General features: G+C 38.1%; 1 protein-coding gene and 1 long non-coding RNA gene across 2 annotated transcripts in view; one reads left to right on the top strand and one right to left on the bottom strand.

The window, feature by feature from the left end:
- LOC137620789 (probable rRNA-processing protein EBP2 homolog) overlaps positions 1–11,058 on the top strand; it is a 55,909-nt gene extending 44,851 nt beyond the window's left edge. The window contains exons 5-8 of the mRNA XM_068351220.1: positions 172–402; positions 1,088–1,252; positions 1,717–1,805; positions 10,802–11,058. Of these exons, the coding sequence (XP_068207321.1) occupies positions 172–402; positions 1,088–1,252; positions 1,717–1,805; positions 10,802–11,000 (684 nt within the window). The 3' untranslated portion in view covers positions 11,001–11,058. The remainder of the gene's footprint in view (positions 1–171; positions 403–1,087; positions 1,253–1,716; positions 1,806–10,801) is intronic.
- LOC137621237 (uncharacterized) overlaps positions 1–22,500 on the bottom strand; it is an 807,497-nt gene that overhangs the window by 625,090 nt on the left and 159,907 nt on the right. The gene's annotated exons all lie outside the window — the stretch shown is intronic.

The raw sequence follows: 22,500 nt of genomic DNA on the forward strand, positions 1-22,500 counted from the left end.
TCGTTACCTTTCTAGCAATAAATTATTTTTTATTCATAATCTATTTAGGTTTGATTTCATCTGAAACTATTTTGGTAGAAAATATGAAATCGATACTCTATACAATAGCTTATTGAATCTTATACTGTACATGAATTAGACCTTTTGTATTAAAACTACTGTTCTTTGCAGATCCAAGAGCATGCAGAGAAACGAGAGAAGGTGATGCGAAGTAAGACACAGAACTTTGACATAGATGAAGATCCCCTTCACAATGACTTCAAGCGTGAAATGATTTTTTATAGACAGGCACAAGCAGCTGTACTTGAAGGCTACAAACGGCTGAAGGAGCTTGAATTGTCTACTATGCGACCAGAGGATTATTTTGCAGAAATGGCAAAAAGTGATGAACATATGCAAAAGGTATGTGTACATAGTGTTGCAAAATATAGGGTTATTGTGATCAATGGTGTTATTGATTTTACACATCCTGTAGTATAGTATTACTGGTTTTTATTAAGTTTAATTTCTAATCCTGAAGTAGTTAGTATTACTGATTTTTATGAAGTTGATAAGTTTGATTTTTAATCCTAAAGTCTTTATTTGTAAATTACTTGGGAAAATACTGGGTGAAGTGCCCATTCGTACTTTTAGAATCTTCCTTGTTGAGTAATTATTTTTGAACTGGAATTGATTTAATTGTTTGCATTTAGATTAAAATATTTACAAAGTTTAGAAAGGGAAAGAAATTGAAAGTTTTTAAGCTAAGTGGAAAGGCATAAAGGGAATGGATTAATATTAAAAGAAAAAAAGTGTGGAAACTAAATTAAGGCAAAACTTCATCGTATTGAATCTGTGTCCATATTTCTTTAGTATATAATAATACTCCAGGCTTTGAAATGATAAAATTGAAACTAGAATTCTTACAGAGGTTTACAATTGTTTATTCCTTCTTGAAAAGTACGAATTCTGGTTACTTATCTTTTTGTTTTTCATTAGCTCTTTAGCAGTTCCAACAAAATATTTGAGTAGTTTTATTGCACATTGATGCATATTTTATACAGTCATTGAATGTAGGTGATTATTCATGAGAATTTGTTTACTGCAGATTCGTAATAGGTTACTGAAGAAGCAGAAGGGTCTGGAACTAAGTGAAAGAGTAAAGAAGATCAGAGACATCAAGAAATATGGTAAACGAGTACAAATTGAAGTCGAGCAGAAGAAGATTAAAGAGAAGAAGGCCATGATAGACCAACTAAATAAATACAGAAAGGTAAGAATAGTACAGTCATGATGTTTCCAAGTTAAGAAATAAATTTGGAAGTAACTTCCTAATTGTCCCTTTTTGTAAATGTAGCTGGTGGGCATATTCTTGAGTTGAGAATAAGAAATTATATTGATAACAAATTGGTTGAATGACTTTAACACCTTAGGTCCCATTCTATCTTTAACTGTTTTATTGAAATGAATTGTTAGTCCATTATAGGTAATGATTATTGTTTTAGATAGATTTGTTTTAGTTAGAGAAGTACAGTAGTGTCTTTATTCTGGCCATTCTTTGTCTGAAAATTTTAACGATACACTATAGTTTTATGTAAGCATATTGTTTCTTTCACTTATTACTAATGGACAACTTTTAAAATTTTATCCCTAAATATTTTACAAACCTGTTATTTGAAAATGTTCAGCCATGCACACTAATTAATGTGAAACTTTTTTTTTTTTTATCTTTTTTAGGGCAAAATTGACAGTTTGGATTTCCTGCCAATGGAAGGAAAGGAAAAGACTCCCAAGCGTGGCGGTGGAAAATCAAATACCAAAGTCAAGTAAGAAAGTTATTAGTTTGTTATAAGAATCTCTTTTTAATTCTAATTTCTTAATTAGAAAAACTTTTATTGCATTTCATTCACAGAATTTTAAACTTTCTCAGGTAGAGAAGGAAGTTTGTTTCTTACTGTATTTCCTTTTAGGTAAGTAATTCATGAAAGTTCACTCGTTTTGAGTGATTGTGTTTGTGAAAATGTTATTTGATAGTAATGTTAATATACCATGATCATGAATAAAGATTTAACTTTTGATTACCTGCAGTAACTGGGAACAAAACAGAAACCTTTAGCAAATTCAGTCGCATATACTAGATAGCGTAGACTCGCTGCAACTGCTCAATTTTGCAAATTAGCTTTCCATAATACCAAAGTTTGAGAGTGTTTACCTGCTTCTACTGTATTGGATTTCTGTAATACCCTGTGGAAAGGGTAGCATACCTCTTACAGAGTAGCTTTCTTTGGTAATGTAGGTTATACTAGAGGTTCTTTGCATCATATTCCCTTCACCCCAGTCAGTTCTAGTCCAGCTTTTTCCCTTTTATCAATTCCCGTTGGTCTTTTCAGTTACCCTTTTACCCTCAACTCTCCTTTAGATCAATTTTCTACTTAATATTAAATCCATTTGGCAACTCCTTTCAGAGTAGGGATATTGGACTTTATCCCCTTGGATTGATATATAAAGTTAATAACTTCCTTTTAAATTACAAACTTCTCTTTATTTTCCCATCGTTTTCTTGCTTTCTTCAAGCTGGAGTAGATAGTGGAACATTTTATGCTGTATTCTTTTATGTTCTTACTCTGTAGTCACTTAGTTATATCTATGAAACCAGAGGTTTAATTGAAATTAACAACAAACATCTAATCAAGATCTCAGCCTTGCTTTTCATACCCTCCTACAAATGGAAAAAATGGTATGCTGTTTGTACTATTATTTCACTTTCTATCTGCTGAGTGAGGTGAGTGGATCTATTCCAAGAATGGTCAATTTGTTAAAAGGGCAAGGGTCCCTCCTGCCATCATATTTGGATGGTTGCTTTAAATTTTTCATTTAACACCTCCTAACCTCTTGTTTGTTACATAAAGCTGCTATATGACTACTTGGTAAGTATAAATAATAGTTTTTTTTCAATATTAAACTTAGCCGGTGATTATATAAGCTGCAGCTCTGCTGCCCGACAGAAAAACTCTACGTTCAAAATACGCCAGCGATCGCTATGCAGGTAGGGGGTGTACATCAACAGCGCCATCTGTCGAGCAGGTACTCAGTACTCAATGTAAACACAGAACCAATTTTCTCTCTGTCGTGCCACCGGCAAGACCTACTAAATTCGCTGTTGCTTACTGGATTGGTTTTCACAGATTTTGGTGAAGTACACATTTCTAGTTATTAGCTTTCGCTTTGCAGAGGTTATCTTCAATACATCCTTGCTTTCTTTTATTGATTTTGGATTATTTGTTGACGACTTTGGATAGATTTTGAATTCCCCTTTGACTAATTCAAGATGGCTGACCCTTCTCAAGTCCCTAAATACAGAAAGTGTAGTGCTAGGGACTGTTCAAGGCGTCTTCCGAAGGCCTCTATCGATCCGCACACCGTTTGTTCCAATTGTCGGGATAAAGCCTGTCAATTGGAAGATCGATGTGAGGAATGCGTTGGGCTTTCGGAATTCGATTTTCTCGAATTCCTGAAATATTCACGTAGGCTAGAGAGAGATAGAGTCAGGAGAAGTTCATCTCGCTCCGTTGATATTTCCTCTCCTCATGCCCCACAACCTTTTCCTTCCCCTGTAGTGGTTGCTCCTGATCCCCCTTCTAGCACTCAACAACCTTCGATGGCAGATATGATGCGTGCCATCCAGGCTCTGGGTGAGAGAGTCGAGTCATTGGCGAGTGACCGTAACCAACTCATGGCAGACGTCAAGGAGTTGAAGGGTAAGAGTGCAGTGGGTAGTGACAAAGTGAGTGGTAGTGTTGTGGAAAGTGTTGTGGATAGTGTTGCGCTTGAGGGTTCGTCTGTTCGTGCCTGTCGTCCTCCTAGTCCGGGACCTCTTGCAAGCTCCCAAGCCCAGGGGAGAAGCAATGTCGTACGACCAAAGGGTTCGAGAGGCTTTAATCAGCGAACAGACGTTCCCTCCGTGGTTTCGGACGTATCTATCCAAGATCGTCCCACCCACAAGAAGACGAGAGAGCCCATTTATTCCTCGTCTGCGGAAGATGTTTCTCGGAAGAAACAATGGACCAAGGTCTCACGGCCTCTTAAACGCAAGTCGGTCCCTTCCGCGCAAGTCCAATGGCCCAGTTGTAGCCACTGGGTCAGTTCGGACTCGCTGCAGTCTTCCGATGACTGCACACCTCCTAAGAGAGGCAAAGCGGTACCGCATCAGGCAGTAACACCGTCTGTTGCCGCACCTGCTACTGTAGACCCTAAGTGGTCTTTGCTGCATACCATGCAGACTCAGTTGACGTCATTAATGCAGGACTTTCGTGCGGAGAAGGTTGACGCTGCACCAACCGCTAGCCTACAACCACCCACGGTTGTGCGTCCAGTGGACGCTGAGGCTACCTTCTCCCGCACTCCAGCTGTGAGAGTCCCGCCACCCATGCGCTGCCAGCCGCATGTTGACGTTCAGCGACGCACGGAACCTTCCGTTGACGTTCGCGAGTTACAACAACAACCTAAGTTGTTTTGTTTTGACGCTGTGCGTCAACCTCCGCAACCCAGTGTGGTTTCCACTACTCGCCCACAGCAGACTAGACAGTCAGGAGTAGACGCTTTGCGCCCCCGCGCTGCTATGGTAGTTGCCAGCTCACAGACTGGGCAACAGTTCCATGACGTTGCCTCCGGTGCAGTCACGCATGCACCCGTGCTGCCGGACTCAGCTGACCAGCCAACTCCTACTCCTTTGCCGCTTCCTCCTCAGTATTCAGATGATGGACTCTCTGATGATGACGACGCTGCACACATTGACGACCCGCATACGGACATCGACGAACCCAAGACCACGCAACCCTCCTTGGACTTTAGGAAAGTTCTTGCACTGTTCAGGGAGATGTATCCTGATCAGTTTGTTTCTGCGGCCCCACGCTCACCTCCATCTGAGTTCGCTTTAGGCACGCAGTCATCCGCGCCTGCCTTTACGAAGCTCGTCCTCGCCCGCTCCTCTAAGAGAGCTTTAAGAGTGTTGGGAGAATGGTTGCAGTCCAAAAAGCACCTTGGGAAGACAGCATTCACGTTTCCCCCTGCGAAACTCTCTTCCAGATCGAGCGTCTGGTATGCCACGGGAGAAGTTCTCGGCTTGGGAGTTCCTGCCTCTGCCCAGGGCGACTTCTCAAGCCTAGTAGACTCTCCCCGCAGGCTAGCCATGAGACGCTCCAAGATTTGTTGGACTCCTTCAGACTTAGACCATCTGATGAAAGGAGTGTTCAGAGCCTTCGAGGTTTTTAACTTTTTGGACTGGTGTTTGGGAGCGTTGAGCAGGAAGATCTCCCCTTCTGACAAGGAAACTTCCATGCTCATTATGTCCTGCATGGACAAGGCCATACGGGACGGTTCCAGTGAGCTTGCGGCTTCGTTCGTTTCCGGGGTCCTCAAGAAACGGGAAAACCTTTGCTCCTTCTTGTTAGCTGGAGTAACACAGTGTCAGAGATCGGAACTTATGTTTGCTCCTCTCTCTAAGTGCCTTTTCCCAGAAGAGTTGATAAAGGAGATTGCTGCCTCCTTGATTCAAAAAGACACGCATGACCTGGTTGCGTCATCTGCCCGCAAAGCCACCCCTTTGCCTACCGTGTCTAGACCCAGGATGGACACTCCAGCGTCCAGGTTCATTCCGCCCTTTCGTGGCAGAGCCTCCAGCAGAGGAGGTGCTCGTGCCGAAGGGAGACGTGGGAATAAGAAGAAAGGTACCAAGTCCTTTAAGGGCAGAGTCTGACTGCCACATTCTTCAGACAGCAGTGGGAGCCAGACTCAAGAACTTCTGGCAGTCCTGGGAGAAAAGGGGCGCAGATGCACAATCTGTGAAGTTGCTCAGAGAAGGGTACAAGATCCCGTATATACGCAAACCCCCTCTAGCAACGTCTCCCATCGACCTCTCTCCCAGGTACAGAGAGGAGGACAAGAGACTAGCTTTGAAGCAAGAGGTGTCCCTCTTACTAGAAAAGGGAGCGGTAGTCAAAGTCCGGGACCATCAATCCCCGGGCTTCTACAACCGTCTCTTCTTAGTGGTAAAGAAGACAGGAGGGTGGAGGCCGGTGCTAGACGTCAGTGCTCTGAATGTCTTTGTCACAAAGCAGACGTTCGCCATGGAGACGACAAAGTCTGTTCTAGCAGCGGTCAGGAAGGAAGACTGGATGGTCTCTTTAGACCTAAGGGACGCTTACTTTCACGTCCCCATCCACCCAGATTCCCAACCTTTTCTAAGGTTCGTTTACGGGAAGGTTGTCTACCAATTTCAAGCCCTGTGCTTTGGCCTAAGCACGGCTCCTCTTGTCTTTACGAAACTGATGAGGAATATTGCCAAATTCCTGCATTTAGCGGACATCAGAGCCTCCCTCTATTTGGACAACTGGCTTCTAAGAGCTGCTTCCAGTCGTCGCTGTCTGGAGAATCTAAAGTGGACTCTAGATCTGACCAAGGAATTGGGTCTCCTGGTCAATATGGAAAAGTCCCAACTGGTCCCATCCCAAACTATAGTGTACTTAGGGATGGAGATTCACAGTCAAGCTTTTCGGGCTTTTCCGTCGGCCCCCAGAATAAGTCAAGCCCAAGGATGCATCCAGAACATGCTAAAGAAGGACCGATGTTCAGTCAGACAGTGGATGAGTCTGATAGGGACGCTTTCATCCCTGGCACAGTTCATCGCGTTAGGGAGACTGCACCTCCGTCCCCTTCAATTTCACCTAGCTGTGCACTGGAAAAAGGACAAGACGCTAGAAGCGGTCTCGATCCCCATTTCCGAGAAGATGAAGTCATCACTGACTTGGTGGAAGGACAACATCCACCTCAGAGAGGGTCTGCCCCTGGCTGTTCAGACCTCCAACCACGTTCTCTTCTCGGACGCATCGGACACGGGCTGGCGTGCGACATTAGACGGTCGGGAATGCTCGGGATCTTGGAACTCGAATCAAAGAACGTTACATATCAACTGCAAGGAGCTACTGGCAGTTCATCTGGCCTTGAAAAGCTTCAAGTCCCTCCTTCTAGGCAAGGTGGTGGAGGTGAACTCAGACAACACCACGGCCTTGGCGTACATCTCCAAACAAGGAGGGACCCATTCTATGACGTTGTACGAGATCGCAAGGGACCTCCTCACTTGGTCAAGAGATCTAAACCTTTCTCTAGTAACGAGGTTCATTCAAGGCAACATGAATGTCATGGCGGACTGCCTCAGTCGGAAGGGTCAAATCATCCCAACAGAATGGACCCTACACAAGGATGTGTGCAAGAGACTATGGGCCACATGGGGCCAACCTACCATAGATCTCTTTGCAACCTCGATGACCAAGAGGCTCCCAAATTATTGCTCGCCAATCCCGGACCCAGCAGCAGTTCATATAGATGCCTTTCTACTGGATTGGTCTCATCTAGACCTTTATGCATTCCCCCCGTTCAAGATTGTCAACAAGGTACTGCAGAAGTTCGCCTCTCACGAAGGGACAAGGTTGACGTTAGTTGCTCCCCTCTGGCCCGCGAGAGAATGGTTCACCGAGGTACTTCAATGGCTAGTGGACGTTCCCAGAACTCTTCCTCTAAGAGTGGACCTTCTACGTCAGCCACACGTAAAGAAGGTACACCCAAGCCTCCACGCTCTTCGTCTGACTGCCTTCAGACTATCGAAAGACTCTCGAGAGCTAGAGGCTTTTCGAAGGAGGCAGCCAGGGCGATTGCTAGAGCAAGGAGGACATCCACTCTTAGAGTCTACCAGTCGAAGTGGGAAGTTTTCCGAAGCTGGTGCAAGTCGGTATCAGTATCCTCAACCAGTACCTCTGTAACCCAAATAGCTGACTTCCTATTATACCTGAGGAAGGAAAGATCTCTTTCAGCTCCCACAATCAAAGGTTACAGAAGCATGTTGGCAACAGTCTTCCGTCACAGAGGCTTAGATCTTTCTAACAACAAAGATCTACAGGACCTCCTTAAGTCTTTTGAGACCTCGAAGGAGTGTCGTTTGGCTACACCAGGTTGGAATTTAGACGTGGTTCTAAGATTCCTTATGTCAGAAAGGTTCGAGCCACTACAATCAGCCTCCTTTAAAGATCTCACTTTAAAGACTCTTTTCCTCGTTTGCTTAGCAACAGCTAAAAGAGTCAGTGAGATACACGCCTTCAGCAGGAACATCGGATTTTCATCTGAAACGGCTACATGTTCTTTACAGCTTGGTTTTCTAGCCAAAAACGAACTACCTTCTCGTCCTTGGCCGAAATCGTTCGATATTCCAAGCCTTTCTAATTTGGTTGGAAATGAACTAGAAAGAGTCTTATGCCCTGTTAGAGCTCTTAAGTTCTATTTAAGATGAACTAAACCTTTACGAGGACAGTCAGAAGCTTTATGGTGTGCTATTAAGAAACCTTCTTTACCTATGTCAAAGAATGCAGTTTCCTATTATATCAGACTGTTGATACGAGAAGCTCATTCCAATCTGAATGAGGAAGACCATGCTTTGCTGAAGGTAAGGACACATGAAGTTAGAGCTGTCGCAACTTCAGTGGCCTTTAAACAAAATAGATCTCTGCAGAGTATAATGGACGCAACCTATTGGAGAAGCAAGTCAGTGTTCGCGTCTTTTTATCTTAAAGATGTCCAGTCTCTTTACGAGAACTACTACACCCTGGGACCATTCGTAGCAGCGAGTGCAGTAGTGGGTGAGGGCTCAACCACTACATTCCCCTAATTCCATAACCTTTTTTAATCTTTCTCTTGAAATGTTTTTTATTGTTGTTTTTTGGGTTGTCCGGAAGGCTAAGAAGCCTTTCGCATCCTGGTTGATTTGGCGGGTGGTCAAATTCTTTTCTTGAGAAGCGCCTAGATTAGAGGTTTTGATGAGGTCCTTTAGTATGGGTGGCAACCCTTGATACTTCAGCTCCTAGGAGTCGCTCAGCATCCTAAGAGGATCGCGAGGCTCAGTAAGGAAGACGTACTTAAAAAGGCAGAGTAATTGTTCAAGTCGACTTCCTTACCAGGTACTTATTTATTTTATGTTTGTTATTTTGAATAACTGCTAAAATGAAATACAAAATACTTAGCTCATAATAATGTAAACAAGTAATGCTGGTCTCTACCCACCCCCCTGGGTGTGAATCAGCTTATATAATCACCGGCTAAGTTTAATATTGAAAAATGTTATTTTTATTAATAAAATAAATTTTTGAATATACTTACCCGGTGATTATATATTAAAGGACCCTCCCTTCCTCCCCAATAGAGACCCAGTGGACCGAGGAGAAAATTGGTTCTGTGTTTACATTGAGTACTGAGTACCTGCTCGACAGATGGCGCTGTTGATGTACACCCCCTACCTGTATAGCGATCGCTGGCGTATTTTGAACGTAGAGTTTTTCTGTCGGGCAGCAGAGCTGCAGCTTATATAATCACCGGGTAAGTATATTCAAAAATTTATTTTATTAATAAAAATAACATTTTTTATTCAAAATGTGTTGATTTCTTGTTACAGCAGGTAGTGTGTTTTACTTTCTTATTTTAAAAATTTGGTATAGGTTAACAGGTATTTTTTCTCATTTGGAAAGCATTAAGTCTGCAGTCTTTATTTTGATCAACTTTCAGTCAATTATCAGTAATGACTTTCTGTCCTTTTTGTATTTGAGTAACAATACACATTAGATTTTTATTCATGCTACTTTATTGATAAATTAGGTCCAACTTTTAACTTATTCTTAGTGCTCTCTCTTATTTTAGGCTGTAGCTATATTTCTTTGTTTATATTGATACTTCTTACAATTGTTTGATAGTAATATTCACTTGTTTAAACAGTATGCCAGTATTTGATATACATAATTTGCTTGCATTCTTTTTACAACTGATGTTTCTAATCTCCACCATGTTTTAGTTTGTGTGCGCACTGATATAGTAGCTCATATTCTTTCTGTTGAATTTGCCTTTTGAGTTTTCCAGAAGGCAGAGGTGAACAAGGTAATATTTCAAACATGTTTTTCATGCATACATCAGTCACACATTATTTTCTGTGTTTTTTAATCAACTTTAATCAGTGTCAAGATAGAAGTGGAAAACAGAAAACAGCCATCTGTGAGTTTAATAAATAGGGTTTTTTTTTTTTTTTTTTTTTTCATAGTATTTGAAAAGTTCATGACCTTTTGTTTCTTTGTAAGATCTGTAAACCTTTTCATTTGCATACAGTTATCGTGATATCAACTCCCATCATGTTAGCTCAAGAAAGATGTAGTATCAATTCACTTGGGATAATTATCAACAATGAAATAGTTTGGTTAAAGTAATACTTAGTGTGTTAAGTCTTGTATGGGGTTGGGCTAATGTGAATGATGACAACCGTTTGAGTGCCAAATGGACGTATTTTATGTCCAGTAATTTCCAGTAATTTCTCATCATTTATGAGCAGGATTGTTTAAAGGAAATGTTAAATTACATCATGAAAAGGAAATTTATTCAGATGTGTTTAAAATTTTTTGCAAATGCTTTGCTCAAATAGTTTATTTTACGCTGAGATGAGTTTAGTAAAATGTCCGCTCATAAAAAGCATAGCGCTTTACAGCCAAATGTTTTGGTGCGGGGATAGGATTAAAAGGGTTAGTATTAGTGATAGGCTTTTATTCATGAAACAAATTATCTGCAATATTTAACTTTATTTCCCCACAAAGTGATTGTTCTCAAGTGATCTAAAATCAGCTATTTGATGAAATTTTTATACTTTTTAGGTTATAAAGAAAAAACTTACTTGATATTGGTTGTGAAATGAAACACAGTTTTAGAGATAGTTATGAAAGATAGTTGAAATTTCTCTTCACAGAAAGAAATATCCCTTTGGTAAGAATCGCTATACTAAACGGAATTGCGCAGCTGATCTGGATGAAGGTCCTTCGAGGAAGAAAGGAAATAACAAGAGCAAATTCCTGCCTAAGAGTGGTAAGAAAAAGAGAGAAATGAGACCAGGGAAGATGAGAAGAAACTCTATGAAAAATAACAAGAGTAGAAGCAGAAGGAAGTAAAGAATGAATAATCTAAACTTAGAAGTAATCTTGATTTATCAATAAAATGTGACGTTCACGTTGTTGTTTATTAATTAACCAAATTTTGAATTAGACTGATATTGTTATTTCAGAATTTGAAAGGTTATATAATTTGTAATGTGCTTATTTTTTGTTTACTTAGGTAAGAATAAAATTTAATAATTTATTTTATAGAATTATTTGTATTTCTGTTAAATAATTTAATTTTTTGTCCAGAATCAACTCTTCATCTTCACAACAATTGGTTGTGTTCTGGTAAGAGACTGAACAACAATTCTGTGTAATTGAGAATATTTTTTTTTTTACCTCATACATACATGAATGAATTTTCCCCTTTTACTGTTATATTGAGAAAGAATTGTGTTGTTTGTGAGAACTTTTTTTGCCCAAAGATCATTATGTTTAAGCCTTCTGCTCTAGATCTTTGGCCATAGTTTGCAGTCTTTAATTGTGCACATGCAGTTTTTATAACATCCATGTTGAGGTTAATGTTGCTAACCTAATACAGTAAAGATGAATTAAAATAATTTACAGTGGTCCTTAGATTTATAAGGCTTTCATTCTTGAGCTCTCCTCCCAAGTGGTACTTAATGATACTGGCATTAACTTGCTGACCTTAAATTAATGGGCTGTTTATAGCTTCAAAGTGTAGTAAGCATAGATTTTTTGTCCCATATTTTTAATTGTTAATTTCTAATGCGTCTACTTACAGTCTAATAGCTCCAATTTACTCCTTTCCACTTTCCACCTCATATTTAACAACAAATCCTAGGAACTAGCACCCTGAGTTACCTTTGAACTTGGTGTATTAATATAGGAGAATCGAGTCTCTTGAATAATTACTTTTTAAATATAACTGCTATTTGCTGATCACATCTTTTCATACCAAAGTTTATGTGTTTTCGGATTATTTTAATTTTTTGTATTATGTAACATCATTAATTTTGTGATTTAAATATAATTGTGAATTGTATGGAATGCAAGCCATGATAATGATTTGATTTTTATAATGCTTTCTCGGCAGCTCTTTGTCCCCTGGTGGCACCCAGTTTTTAGCATTTTACTTTCTCTTCTCTGTCTTTCTTACCCATGTCTGTAAGGAGTTAGTGCCTTCAGTGTACTGTTGGCATTACTTGAGGCCCTTTGCATTGTCTTTCACCGGCTGCCTTCACTTTTAGTGCCCTCCCCACTTCCTTTCTAACATCTCTCCAGTCAACATTCAAACTTTTACCTTATTTTACAATTGGGTTTTTCTCCCAGCTAGATTCCCTTCCCTGCCCCAATATTAGACCATATGACCCAAATTATATGAATCCAGTAGATTTACAGTTTCATTAAAATTATTATTATTACTAGCAAAGCTACAGTACTAGTTTGAAAAGGAGGATGCTATAAGCCCTAAGAATCCAGCAGGAAAAAATAGCCAAGTAAGGAAAGGAAATAGATGAACTACAAAGAAAGTAATGAATACTTGATATAAAATATTTCAAGATCACTATCAACAGTAAAATAGATTTGTCATTTATAAACTATGGAGAGAGACTTACATTAGCCTGTACAGTATAAAAACATTCCTGTAAGTTTTAACTTTTGCAGTTTCATTGATTCAACTGCCTGATTGGGAAAGTTATTTCACGATATGGTCACATCTGGAATAAAACTTCCAGATTATTGTGCATTATTGAGCCTTAAAATGGAGAAGGCACGATTGTTCGAGTTAACTTCATACCTAGTATGGTTAACATGTATTTTCCAATTTAATGCAAAGGATGGTTAGAATTATGAAAAAATCTTATACAACATGCATAATAAAGTAACTGAACAAAAGGTCCAGAAATTACTATCCAGATCAGGAATAATAAATTTAATAGACAGCAAGTTATTGTCCAACAAATTATGAGAGTCGGTAGCTGAAGACTAGACACGAGAATGATTCTCAAAACTAGGCTAAATAGATTGAGCACTAAAAATTCTTAAAAGACTTTCAATAAGCCATTTACTTTGTGCAATTGATGAAGACACGGACTGAACGCGTCTCAAAAGTAAATTTTGCTATCAAGAATCACAACTAACATTGTAAGGCATATAGAGTTACAAACATCATCTGGGCAGAGATCTAGATGTTGAAGTGCCACTGTCCATAACCTACTTACAATTATAATTGAGTTTTGTTTTGGAACTTCATGCCCATAATTAAGGGATTCAGCAACCTCAAATATACGTTCAGGATATACAACTCTATTTACATTTGCGAGATGGAATTGATGCAAGGAGTGTCCTACAATGGATCCCTCTCCCTGGATGTGACTTATTTCATCTTTGGCCTAAATTTTACACATCCTTCTCTTTCCTCATACACCTGACAACACTGAGATTACCAAACAATTCTTTGCTCAAGGGGTTAACTATGGCACTAATTGTTCAGTGGCTACATTAATCTTGGTAAAGGTAGAAAATACTCTTTAGCTATGGTAAGCAGCTCATCTAAGAGAAGGGCACTCCAAAACCAAACCATTGTTCTCTAGTCTTTGGTAGTGTCATAGCCTCTTTACCATGGTCTTCAATGTCTTGGGTTAGGGATCTCTTGTTTGAGGGTACACTGGCACACTATTCTATCTTGTTTCTCTTTCTCTTGTTATTTTGAAGTTTTTACAGTTTACAATGAAAGATTTATTTTAATGTTAATGTTCATAAACTTATCTTATACTGTAGTTTATTTCCTTATTTCCTTTTCTCACGGGGCTATTTTCCCTGTTGAAGCCCTAGGGCTTATAGCATCTAGCTATAATAATAGTGATAAAATGGTATGAAAAGTAGAAGGCTAAGAATGCACCAGATATCAAATTCTTAAAAACTGTACCCAAGATTGGAGAAGAGCATTTTGGATTTATGCCAGGCAGAAGCATGATGGATGCAATGTTTGCACTAAGGCAGTTGATGGAAAAATATAGAGAAGGCCAAAAGGAATTACATATAGTATTTATTGACTTGGAGAACGCTTCTGTTTAGAGTTCCACGTCAGGAGATATGGAAATGTTTGAGAGAGAGGGGAACACCAGAGAAATATGTTGGACTGATCAGGCACACAAATAAGAACGAGTGTTGGTTGTACCGAGATGTTTGAAGTGTGGCTTGGGTTACAGCAGGGGTTGTCATTAAGCCCCTACTTGTTTAATATAGTATTGGATGTAATTACTGAAAAAGTTAGGGAACAGTCACCATGGACCATGCTGTTTGCAGATGATATAGTCCTGTGTGATGAAACCAGAGAAGGATTAGAGGGGAAGCTGGAGAGAGGAATTGGAGAGCAGAGGGCCAAAGATCAGTAGAACAAAAACAGAGTTTGTGTGTTACAACCCACAGAACCAATTAAATGATATGCATATGCTGGGTGAAATAGTAAAGAGGACAGAAAAATTCAAGTACCTAGGGTCATATGTAAAGGATACGGCAGAACTCCAAACGGAAGTGAACAGTAGAATTCAAGCTGGATGGAATAATTGGAAAAGTGTGTTGTGAGTCTTGTGTGATCGAAGGATAAACTTAAAATTAAAGGGAAAGGTACATAAAACTGTAGTGAGACCTGCCATGACATACGGTGCAGAGACCTGGCCCATGAAAAAGATCTTTGAGAAGAAAATGAATGTTACAGAGATGAGAATGCTAAGATGGATAGCTGGGATCATGAGACTGGATAAGGTTAGGAATGACTTGGTAAGGGGAACAACAAAGGTTACAGAGGTGTCCAAGAAAATCTAAGAAAAGAGTCTACACTGGTTTGGCCACGTAATGAGGATAGACCAGGAGGATGTTGGGAGGAGGATGTTGGATATGGATGTTTCAGGTAGGAGGAGGAGGGGGGAGATCAAAGAGAAGGTGGATGGAGTGTGTAACAGCAGATATGGAGGAGAGAGATCTCACAATGGAGGACATCAGAGATAGAAGAACTTGGAAATGGCTTTCTAGAAAGAGCGACCCTGCATAGCAGGAAAAGCTTTAGTCAAAGAAGATCCTGTATGTGTGTACTTGCTGTTACCCATCAACGATGACTAAAATCTTTTACAAATCAATTTGATGATGCTAAGAAAAGACCCACCTGCCCCAACTGGTCGAGTTAATACTTTTATTTTGTACAGTATTTAGACATCCCAATAATATGTACATAGATCTCCATCACCAAGCCCTTATGTTGTCATACTTACGGAAGCCACTATCAATGAGATTGATGTTTAAAACAAAGTCTGTGGGAATAGTATTATACTGTATATGTATGAAATATGGCCTGCATATGATCAGTACCCAGGTCCCCTATCCATCAAGCTAGGACCATGGAGATACAGGCAATGGTTGCTGGACTCAGCAGGTAGACCTGTTCCCTCCAACAACACCCTGGATCACAAGGATGGTGAGGTTGCAGCACTACTAGAAACTATAGAGCTTGAGCGGAAATCAAACTGCCATCCAACAGATTATGAGACATGAATCCAACCCAATCCTTGCTTAAATTGCTTTTTATTTCATTACTGTACGCTGGCATCATTATGTCTCCTTATAGTTGTCTATCCAATGTACTATATTAAACACTGAATGCATATCTAAACCAGTTCCAATTGGTTGCACAGTAGCTTCAAGGCACCTAAGCCTATACACTGGGTTATGTATAATATAAATCCAATTCAATATATAACCTAAAGATGGATGGAAATCCTAAGGAAAATCATGTTTGCATTTTACACTTTGTTTTGTTTAAAGGGTAATATTCAAAGAACATTCTTATTTTGAAAAAGACTAATCTATTCATCAAAAAATCCCAAAAATGGTGTTCTCTCACGCATCCGTTTTTCCTCTATTCTTGTAAAAAAAAAAAAAAACAGTTATCTTCAATCTTATTTAGAGCTTTAATGTGGCATGATGACATGCCACACAGCAGATGTTCCTTGTTTCATGTGGTCTTAAGTTATTTTATTTTGGTAGTTGAGTCACTGCTGGCAAAACTAATTGGAAAGTTCTCACACACCCTTTCAATAAAGTAAAGATTACAGTGTAAGCTATAGCTAATATGCTTCATTTGGGTGAATAGTCTATAGGGCTATTTATTTTCTGGATGCACTTATTTTGAATTAATTTTCATTTCCATTAATATCTTTAATTGCAACTTGGTAAGTAGGCATACTTCTCTTGTAGATCATGTGCCAGTTTATCGAAAAACATGTACTTAAGTTTTGATGTCTGACAACGATGTCCAAACCCATGGCTGATTACATGAATTGGACATTTTGCTTGACCATTACCTTGACCTTCCAAAATTCAATAATTTCCAGCTTTTTACATAAAAGTTAATCCCTTCAAGTTTCATTACTCAACGATTAAAATTGTGACCAGGAAGCTGTTCACAAACACACACACACAAACAGAGGCGAAAACATAACCTTTCATCTTCGATGGCAGAGGTAATGACAGTCAACAACATTAATTTGACAGTACAATTCTAGCTGTACGATATCCTAGTTTATTACGCCTGTTTTCTTGTGACATTGGAATATTCTATATGATTCCGTTTTCCATGACTCAACCTTACACATTTTACAAAAGGTTTCTTTTTCTAGCAATTCTTTAAAAGGATTGCTGTCACCGCTAAAAAAAAACTCAGTATAGAGTTGTTTAACCTCACATTTCACCCACAAAAAGCAATATGTTACGTTTAAAAGAAAGGAAGTTCTCTGCATTATTCATAAACTTTAAAAGCATCTATAGAAATGCCATCTAACTTCCATTGTGACCGCCGTAGATCAAAGCAAGGATATCGTGTTTAGTATCCCTGGATCCAAGAAAGTTGGTTTCGAAAATATATTACTAAAAGACTCGGGATGATTATAAAAGTAGAGATTAGGATGTAAAATTTTATATTTTTCATTAATGCGATAAACTTTGAGTAATTTGATAAACTAATGGAAAATATGACACCCAAACCATTGGGTGCAAATCACGCAACACTACTACACGATTGTAGTTATAGAATCGACAGTCAGTGACTCAGTCAACAACTACTTAGTATTTCTTAAGTAGTGGTGTTGGAAAGTTGTGTTTTTGCGCGTGGTGTTCTTTGTGTAATAGATACAATATGGTAAGGTGTGTACTGTGCATTATTAGTATTTTGTCTATTTCACTGGAATAGTATAAAGGTTGATCTTTTTTTTTCTATAATGGAGAGGGCATGATATGAGCTAATTCAGATTGGTGTGTTTCATTATCTAGGAAATCGAAAGTGAACCTATATTATTTTTGTCATAATCAGTTGACCTCACACTGAATTCGAAATCTGCTTCAGTCCGGTCACTATGTATGTGTGTGTTAAGCCATGAGTTTGTATACTCCAAAATAAAAGGAAAGTTAGACCAACGCAGTCCTATGATGACAGAAAATGTTTTATAACACTCTGTAAGTGAAGTGGCCCTCTGTATAGGCTATATGCTGAAAAAGTAAAGAGCAGATATTTACAGGTTAAGCATTAGCCTAGACCCTAGAATCCTAGATCATGGCTAGACCCTAGAATCCTAGATCATGGCTAGACCCTAGAATCCTAGATCATGGCTAGACCCTAGAATCCTAGATCACGGACTAGGCTTACTTCACGTTAATCCTTAGAACTTTAAAGCAAAATTCGTACCTATTGAACCCTCTGGTGTTTTTGCCCTAACATTTTGAAATCGACTAATATTCGGGTATTCAGTTCACATAACTTATTGAACTTAGTCTTAGAATCAAAACTATGCATTGTGGCTGAAACTGTGGGAAATTATACGTCTCAAACACGAAATTTTACGGTGACAAGTACGAATTTTGCTTTAAAGTCTGATGGTTTAAAGTTTCCTGTCATGAGCCTAGGGCATGATCTAGGATTGAAGGGTCTAGGCTAATACTTAACCTGTAAATATTTGCTTCTGTCTCTCCCAAAGTTTCCGTATTGGTTGAAAAACTAAGCTCAGCTTGATGGACCCCTCAGTTTATCAGTTCAAGTTATGAAAGCATTGTGTGAGAAATTTTCCAGAATGAGATGGGCTCAAAAGCAAAATGTAGGCCTATATGTGAATTCTGAAGACTGAAGGAATCGATAGACATTTTTCCTTTGATAATACAAGTTTTTACTGTGCAGAATTCTAAAGATGTTCAGGTTTACACTTGGGGACAGTACTTAGAGAGTTAAACCTATGCTTGTTTGTGACACATTTCTTCATAAATCAGCAATTTCAGGGGTAGATGTTCCAAGACAGGAAATAATTAGTGAAAACTGGCATTAATTTGGGGATTAGGGTACCTAATGGCAGTATTCAACCTCCTTCCAAACTAACCTAATTTAGTGTCACTGGTCCTACCCCGACCAGGACCCTCCGCCTCCATAGTTTGACCTAGGGCGCCTTAGCAGATTGAAACCATTGACAAAACCATCTATGTACCCAGACTAGGTCTAATACCTTTACCTTGATTATAATAAATTGTAGATGTAGCCTATTATCGGTCATCTTTGATATAAAAAATGTTCGTAATTACTATAGGCCTACTATTTTAAAATTATTCTGAAAGCTATATTGCCTTAGACCTAGGGCAAATTTGTCCTCAGTAATAGATTTCCGAGAGGTTTAAATAGGAAGTCATTGTAACAAAAATTAGAAATAATCCAATATCCCACCATGACAGTTTCTGAAATATACTGTTCAATTATCACAATTCCTGTTATTCTCTAAATGGATGCATCTAATATGCTAACTAGAAAAGCACTCGAGTGCAGACCTCCGGAAGGCAGCATAGTTCTCAAAACCAGCTTGCCTTTCCCAGAATCTATTAAGAACGTAGGTGTATTTGAAGTCTGTGACAACCATGTGCGAACTTTGGGTTTAGGTTAGGGTTAATTCGGTCGACCTTTTGCTCGACCTTGACCTTTGACCTTTGACCTACGACTTTCAAAATTGAATAACTCCTACGTCTTAGCATAACAATGAATCCCTGAACGTTTCACTACTCTATGCGTAAAATTTTGGCCAGGAAGTTGTTCACAAACAGGCAAACAAGGGCGAAAACATAACCTCCAAACTTTGCTGGCTGAGGTAACCTGAGAGGAACGCAGTATCCATAAGGCCAACTAGGCTGAAGCCTATGGTCCCAGCAAGACCAGAGACTGCTGTTTACTTCAGTTGTAATAATATTGTAATAAATTGCATGAAAAGCGTGAAAATTTTAAGAGAGGGGAGTGATATATGACATTGGTATCTTTAACTTCAGGGATAATTTTACAACTCGTGAACATCCGTTTTGCTTCGCTAGACTGAGCTTTCCAATTTTTCAATTGGTCTGCCAAGAAATCGCTTTGATTACAGTATCATCGGAAAATGATAAATATTTCAATTAATTGTAAAAGGTAAACAAGGTTCTCTCTCTCTCTCTCTCTCTCTCTCTCTCTCTCTCTCTCTCTCTCTCTCCCCTATTTTTCGTATTGATAAGACTACCGGTATGGCTGTAGAATTTTAACTATATTCATTGGCTTTACGGTTATTATATGATCAATCTTGGTATGAATTAGTGTATATACAAAAGATTATTTGCCATAACTTTCATTGCATTTATAACGGTCATAATACACCTTTACTTTTCGAATATTCATAGATGCATTTGGTTTGAAACCTTAAGAAAATTTAAACACGAAATGTACAAAGAAACTACTTTTGATATTAAAATCATTCTTGGAAGGAGAATGATTTCTACACTTAAACTAGTGTTATTAAATGGGACAAGGATTTATCTGAACTTATCCACGCTTATAAATCAAATTTGATAAAATGGACTGGGTTTCATTTCATCGAACAGAAGTTTGTTATATTAGTATATCCTTAGTCGTCGTTATCTTGATTTGTAAATAGTTTATAGTTGCTTAAATAGGTTGCTCTGAGGCCTATGTTCATACATGTCATGTATGGAAATATTTGAAATAAAAACTTGGGCCTTTCTAGAGCCAAAACTTCCCTCTATAATATTGGATCCTGTATAGCTTTACAATGCATTTTGTCCATTTTCAAAGCCATTATGTATAAATATTTCATGAAAAAAAAATTTTTGATTAATAGTAGTAGTTTACAACATTTGATGTTTTGAATCATAACTTTTTTTTTCACTGTACCAGTGGCAATACTGAAAACACTTGGCAAACGCATAACATCATAAGTGTTATTTTAATCCTAGGTTCCAGGTTCCTCGTTGCTCTCTCCACAACACAGTGATTGTGAACACACTACTAGAAGAAGCGTAGTAAGTGCAAAGCGCTGCTATCTGCAGAAAATTCATTACCATTTGTTACCTCCTACACAGACAGCACAGCTTACATACTTTAATTTCTAACTTTAAGGACCTTTCTAATATACCGGGCAACCTCTTTAGTTGGAGTTTCTAAATTCCTTATTTCTATGTTATTTATTTCTAATTTTTTTTTTAACTCATTACACGTAAACATATGATCAGTAGTATCCTCTGCCTCCCTACACAACACAAAGTCTATCCTTATCATTCCTGTTTCTAAAATTTTCTTTAAATTCTAGAATATTTAACCTTGTTTCATAACTTTTACATCATCATTAGTGTTCTGCCATTACTATCACAAACCCCAATTTGGTCATCCGTGCTTTATTTTCTTCTATTTTTCTTTTAATTTCATTTGCCACTTTACTTTTGATTTCTTTTTTGAGTTCTTGCTTTTTATACGTTCTTACTTCTTCAATTTCATATATTTTTTTTTTTTTTTTTTTTGCATATTTCTATGATAATTTTCCCCCAACATTCCCCATATGGTTCTCTTATTTGATCTTCCACTACCTCCTTAACTAGTCGTTTGTCATCTGTTATATTATGAAAAAGCATCACATTTTAATACCCTGTTCAATATTCAACTGGCTATATTCCTGTTTCTGTTATTACCCCCGGTAAAGTGTGGTAGCAACCTGTTCAAACATTCATTTCATGATTTTGTACTGTATACTCTAGTTCTTTCATTTCTTTTTCTTTAATCACACCTCCTGTCTCAATATTGTCAAACATTGTAGGTACTACTACTGTCTCGTAGATATTATTGTTATGTGATCTCTCTCTCTCTCTCTCTCTCTCTCTCTCTCTCTCTCTCTCTCTCTCGTGTAGAATAGTACTAGCGTGTGACGTCAGAAAACTCCCGGCTCGACCAAGTTGGGTTGACTTTTTATCTTAAACCTTGCTATAAGCTATAACTTCTGTCCGTATTTCGAGTTAGTGTGTTTTCATCCAGAAAAAAAAGTTATGGGGCTAGAATGTTAGATTTTTTTTTGTATACTGTTGTATTTTGATGCCATTGAGATAATGACGTAAATTTCCCTATGTCTTTTTTTAATCAAGTATAAGTTTCTTTATTAGCCCCCCCCAAAAAAAAAACTATTAACTTCAGTGGTAAAAACTGGAAGAAAATCATTTTGTTTTTCGAACTCAAGATTAAGCTATTTTTTTTTTCAGTCATTCCCCCATAACAATTAAGTAACTGTTTTGTGCCATATTACAAGAACTTAAGGATCTTTTACATTTAATTCTTATTGCGTCTTAATATGTGTGTCACTTTTATAAATATTGGTGGTCACTACAGGCAATGTAATGCAGGAACCAGAACCACTTCCACTTGGGCACACTATTCTATCTTATTTCTCTTCCTTTTTGTATTGTTTTAAAGTTTGCATAGTTTACATAAGAAATATTCATTTTAATGTTGTTACTGTTCTTAAAATATTTTATCTTTCATGGTTTCCTTTCCTCACAAGGCTATTTTCCCTGTTGGAGCCCCTGGCCGTATAGCATCCTGCTTTTCCAACTATGGTTGTTGGTTAGTAATAATAATAATAATAATCTTTCATTTCTAATTTTGTATTTGATTATTTTAGTGGAATGACCAGAAATAACGAGAGAAACCGGTACATGATAATAGTGAGATAAAGAAAAAATTAAAGATAATATTATCTTATTTTATAAGTAAAGTCAAATCCAGCATTAAATGATGAATGAACAAATCACATGAAATGGTAATTAAGTTTTTAATTATAGGACCCCACTTTTTACGCCAAGTAAATAAAAGAGGGTAATGCCGTGAATTAATTAGTGAAATTATAATTTCCGTTCTGATGAGGACAAACATTGATTCGTGAATCTAATAGCCTAAATCATATAATTATTCATGGTGGCTATCTAAATTCCTGTTCTGAATTTGATTACCGTTGTAAAAGTAATTTACAAGGTGCCACACACACACACTCTCTCTCTCTCTCTCTCTCTCTCTCTCTCTCTCTCTCTCTCTCTCAAATTTTTTATACAGTTATGCAATGCAGGATGATAGTAATATTGATAATTTGAATTATAATGATAACATAATCATAGTAATATGATATTTGGCAATAATAGTAAAATTTCTTTTCATTCTGTCTTT

This window comes from Palaemon carinicauda, chromosome 27 (assembly GCF_036898095.1).
Source record: "Palaemon carinicauda isolate YSFRI2023 chromosome 27, ASM3689809v2, whole genome shotgun sequence".
Taxonomy (NCBI): Eukaryota; Metazoa; Arthropoda; class Malacostraca; order Decapoda; family Palaemonidae; genus Palaemon; species Palaemon carinicauda.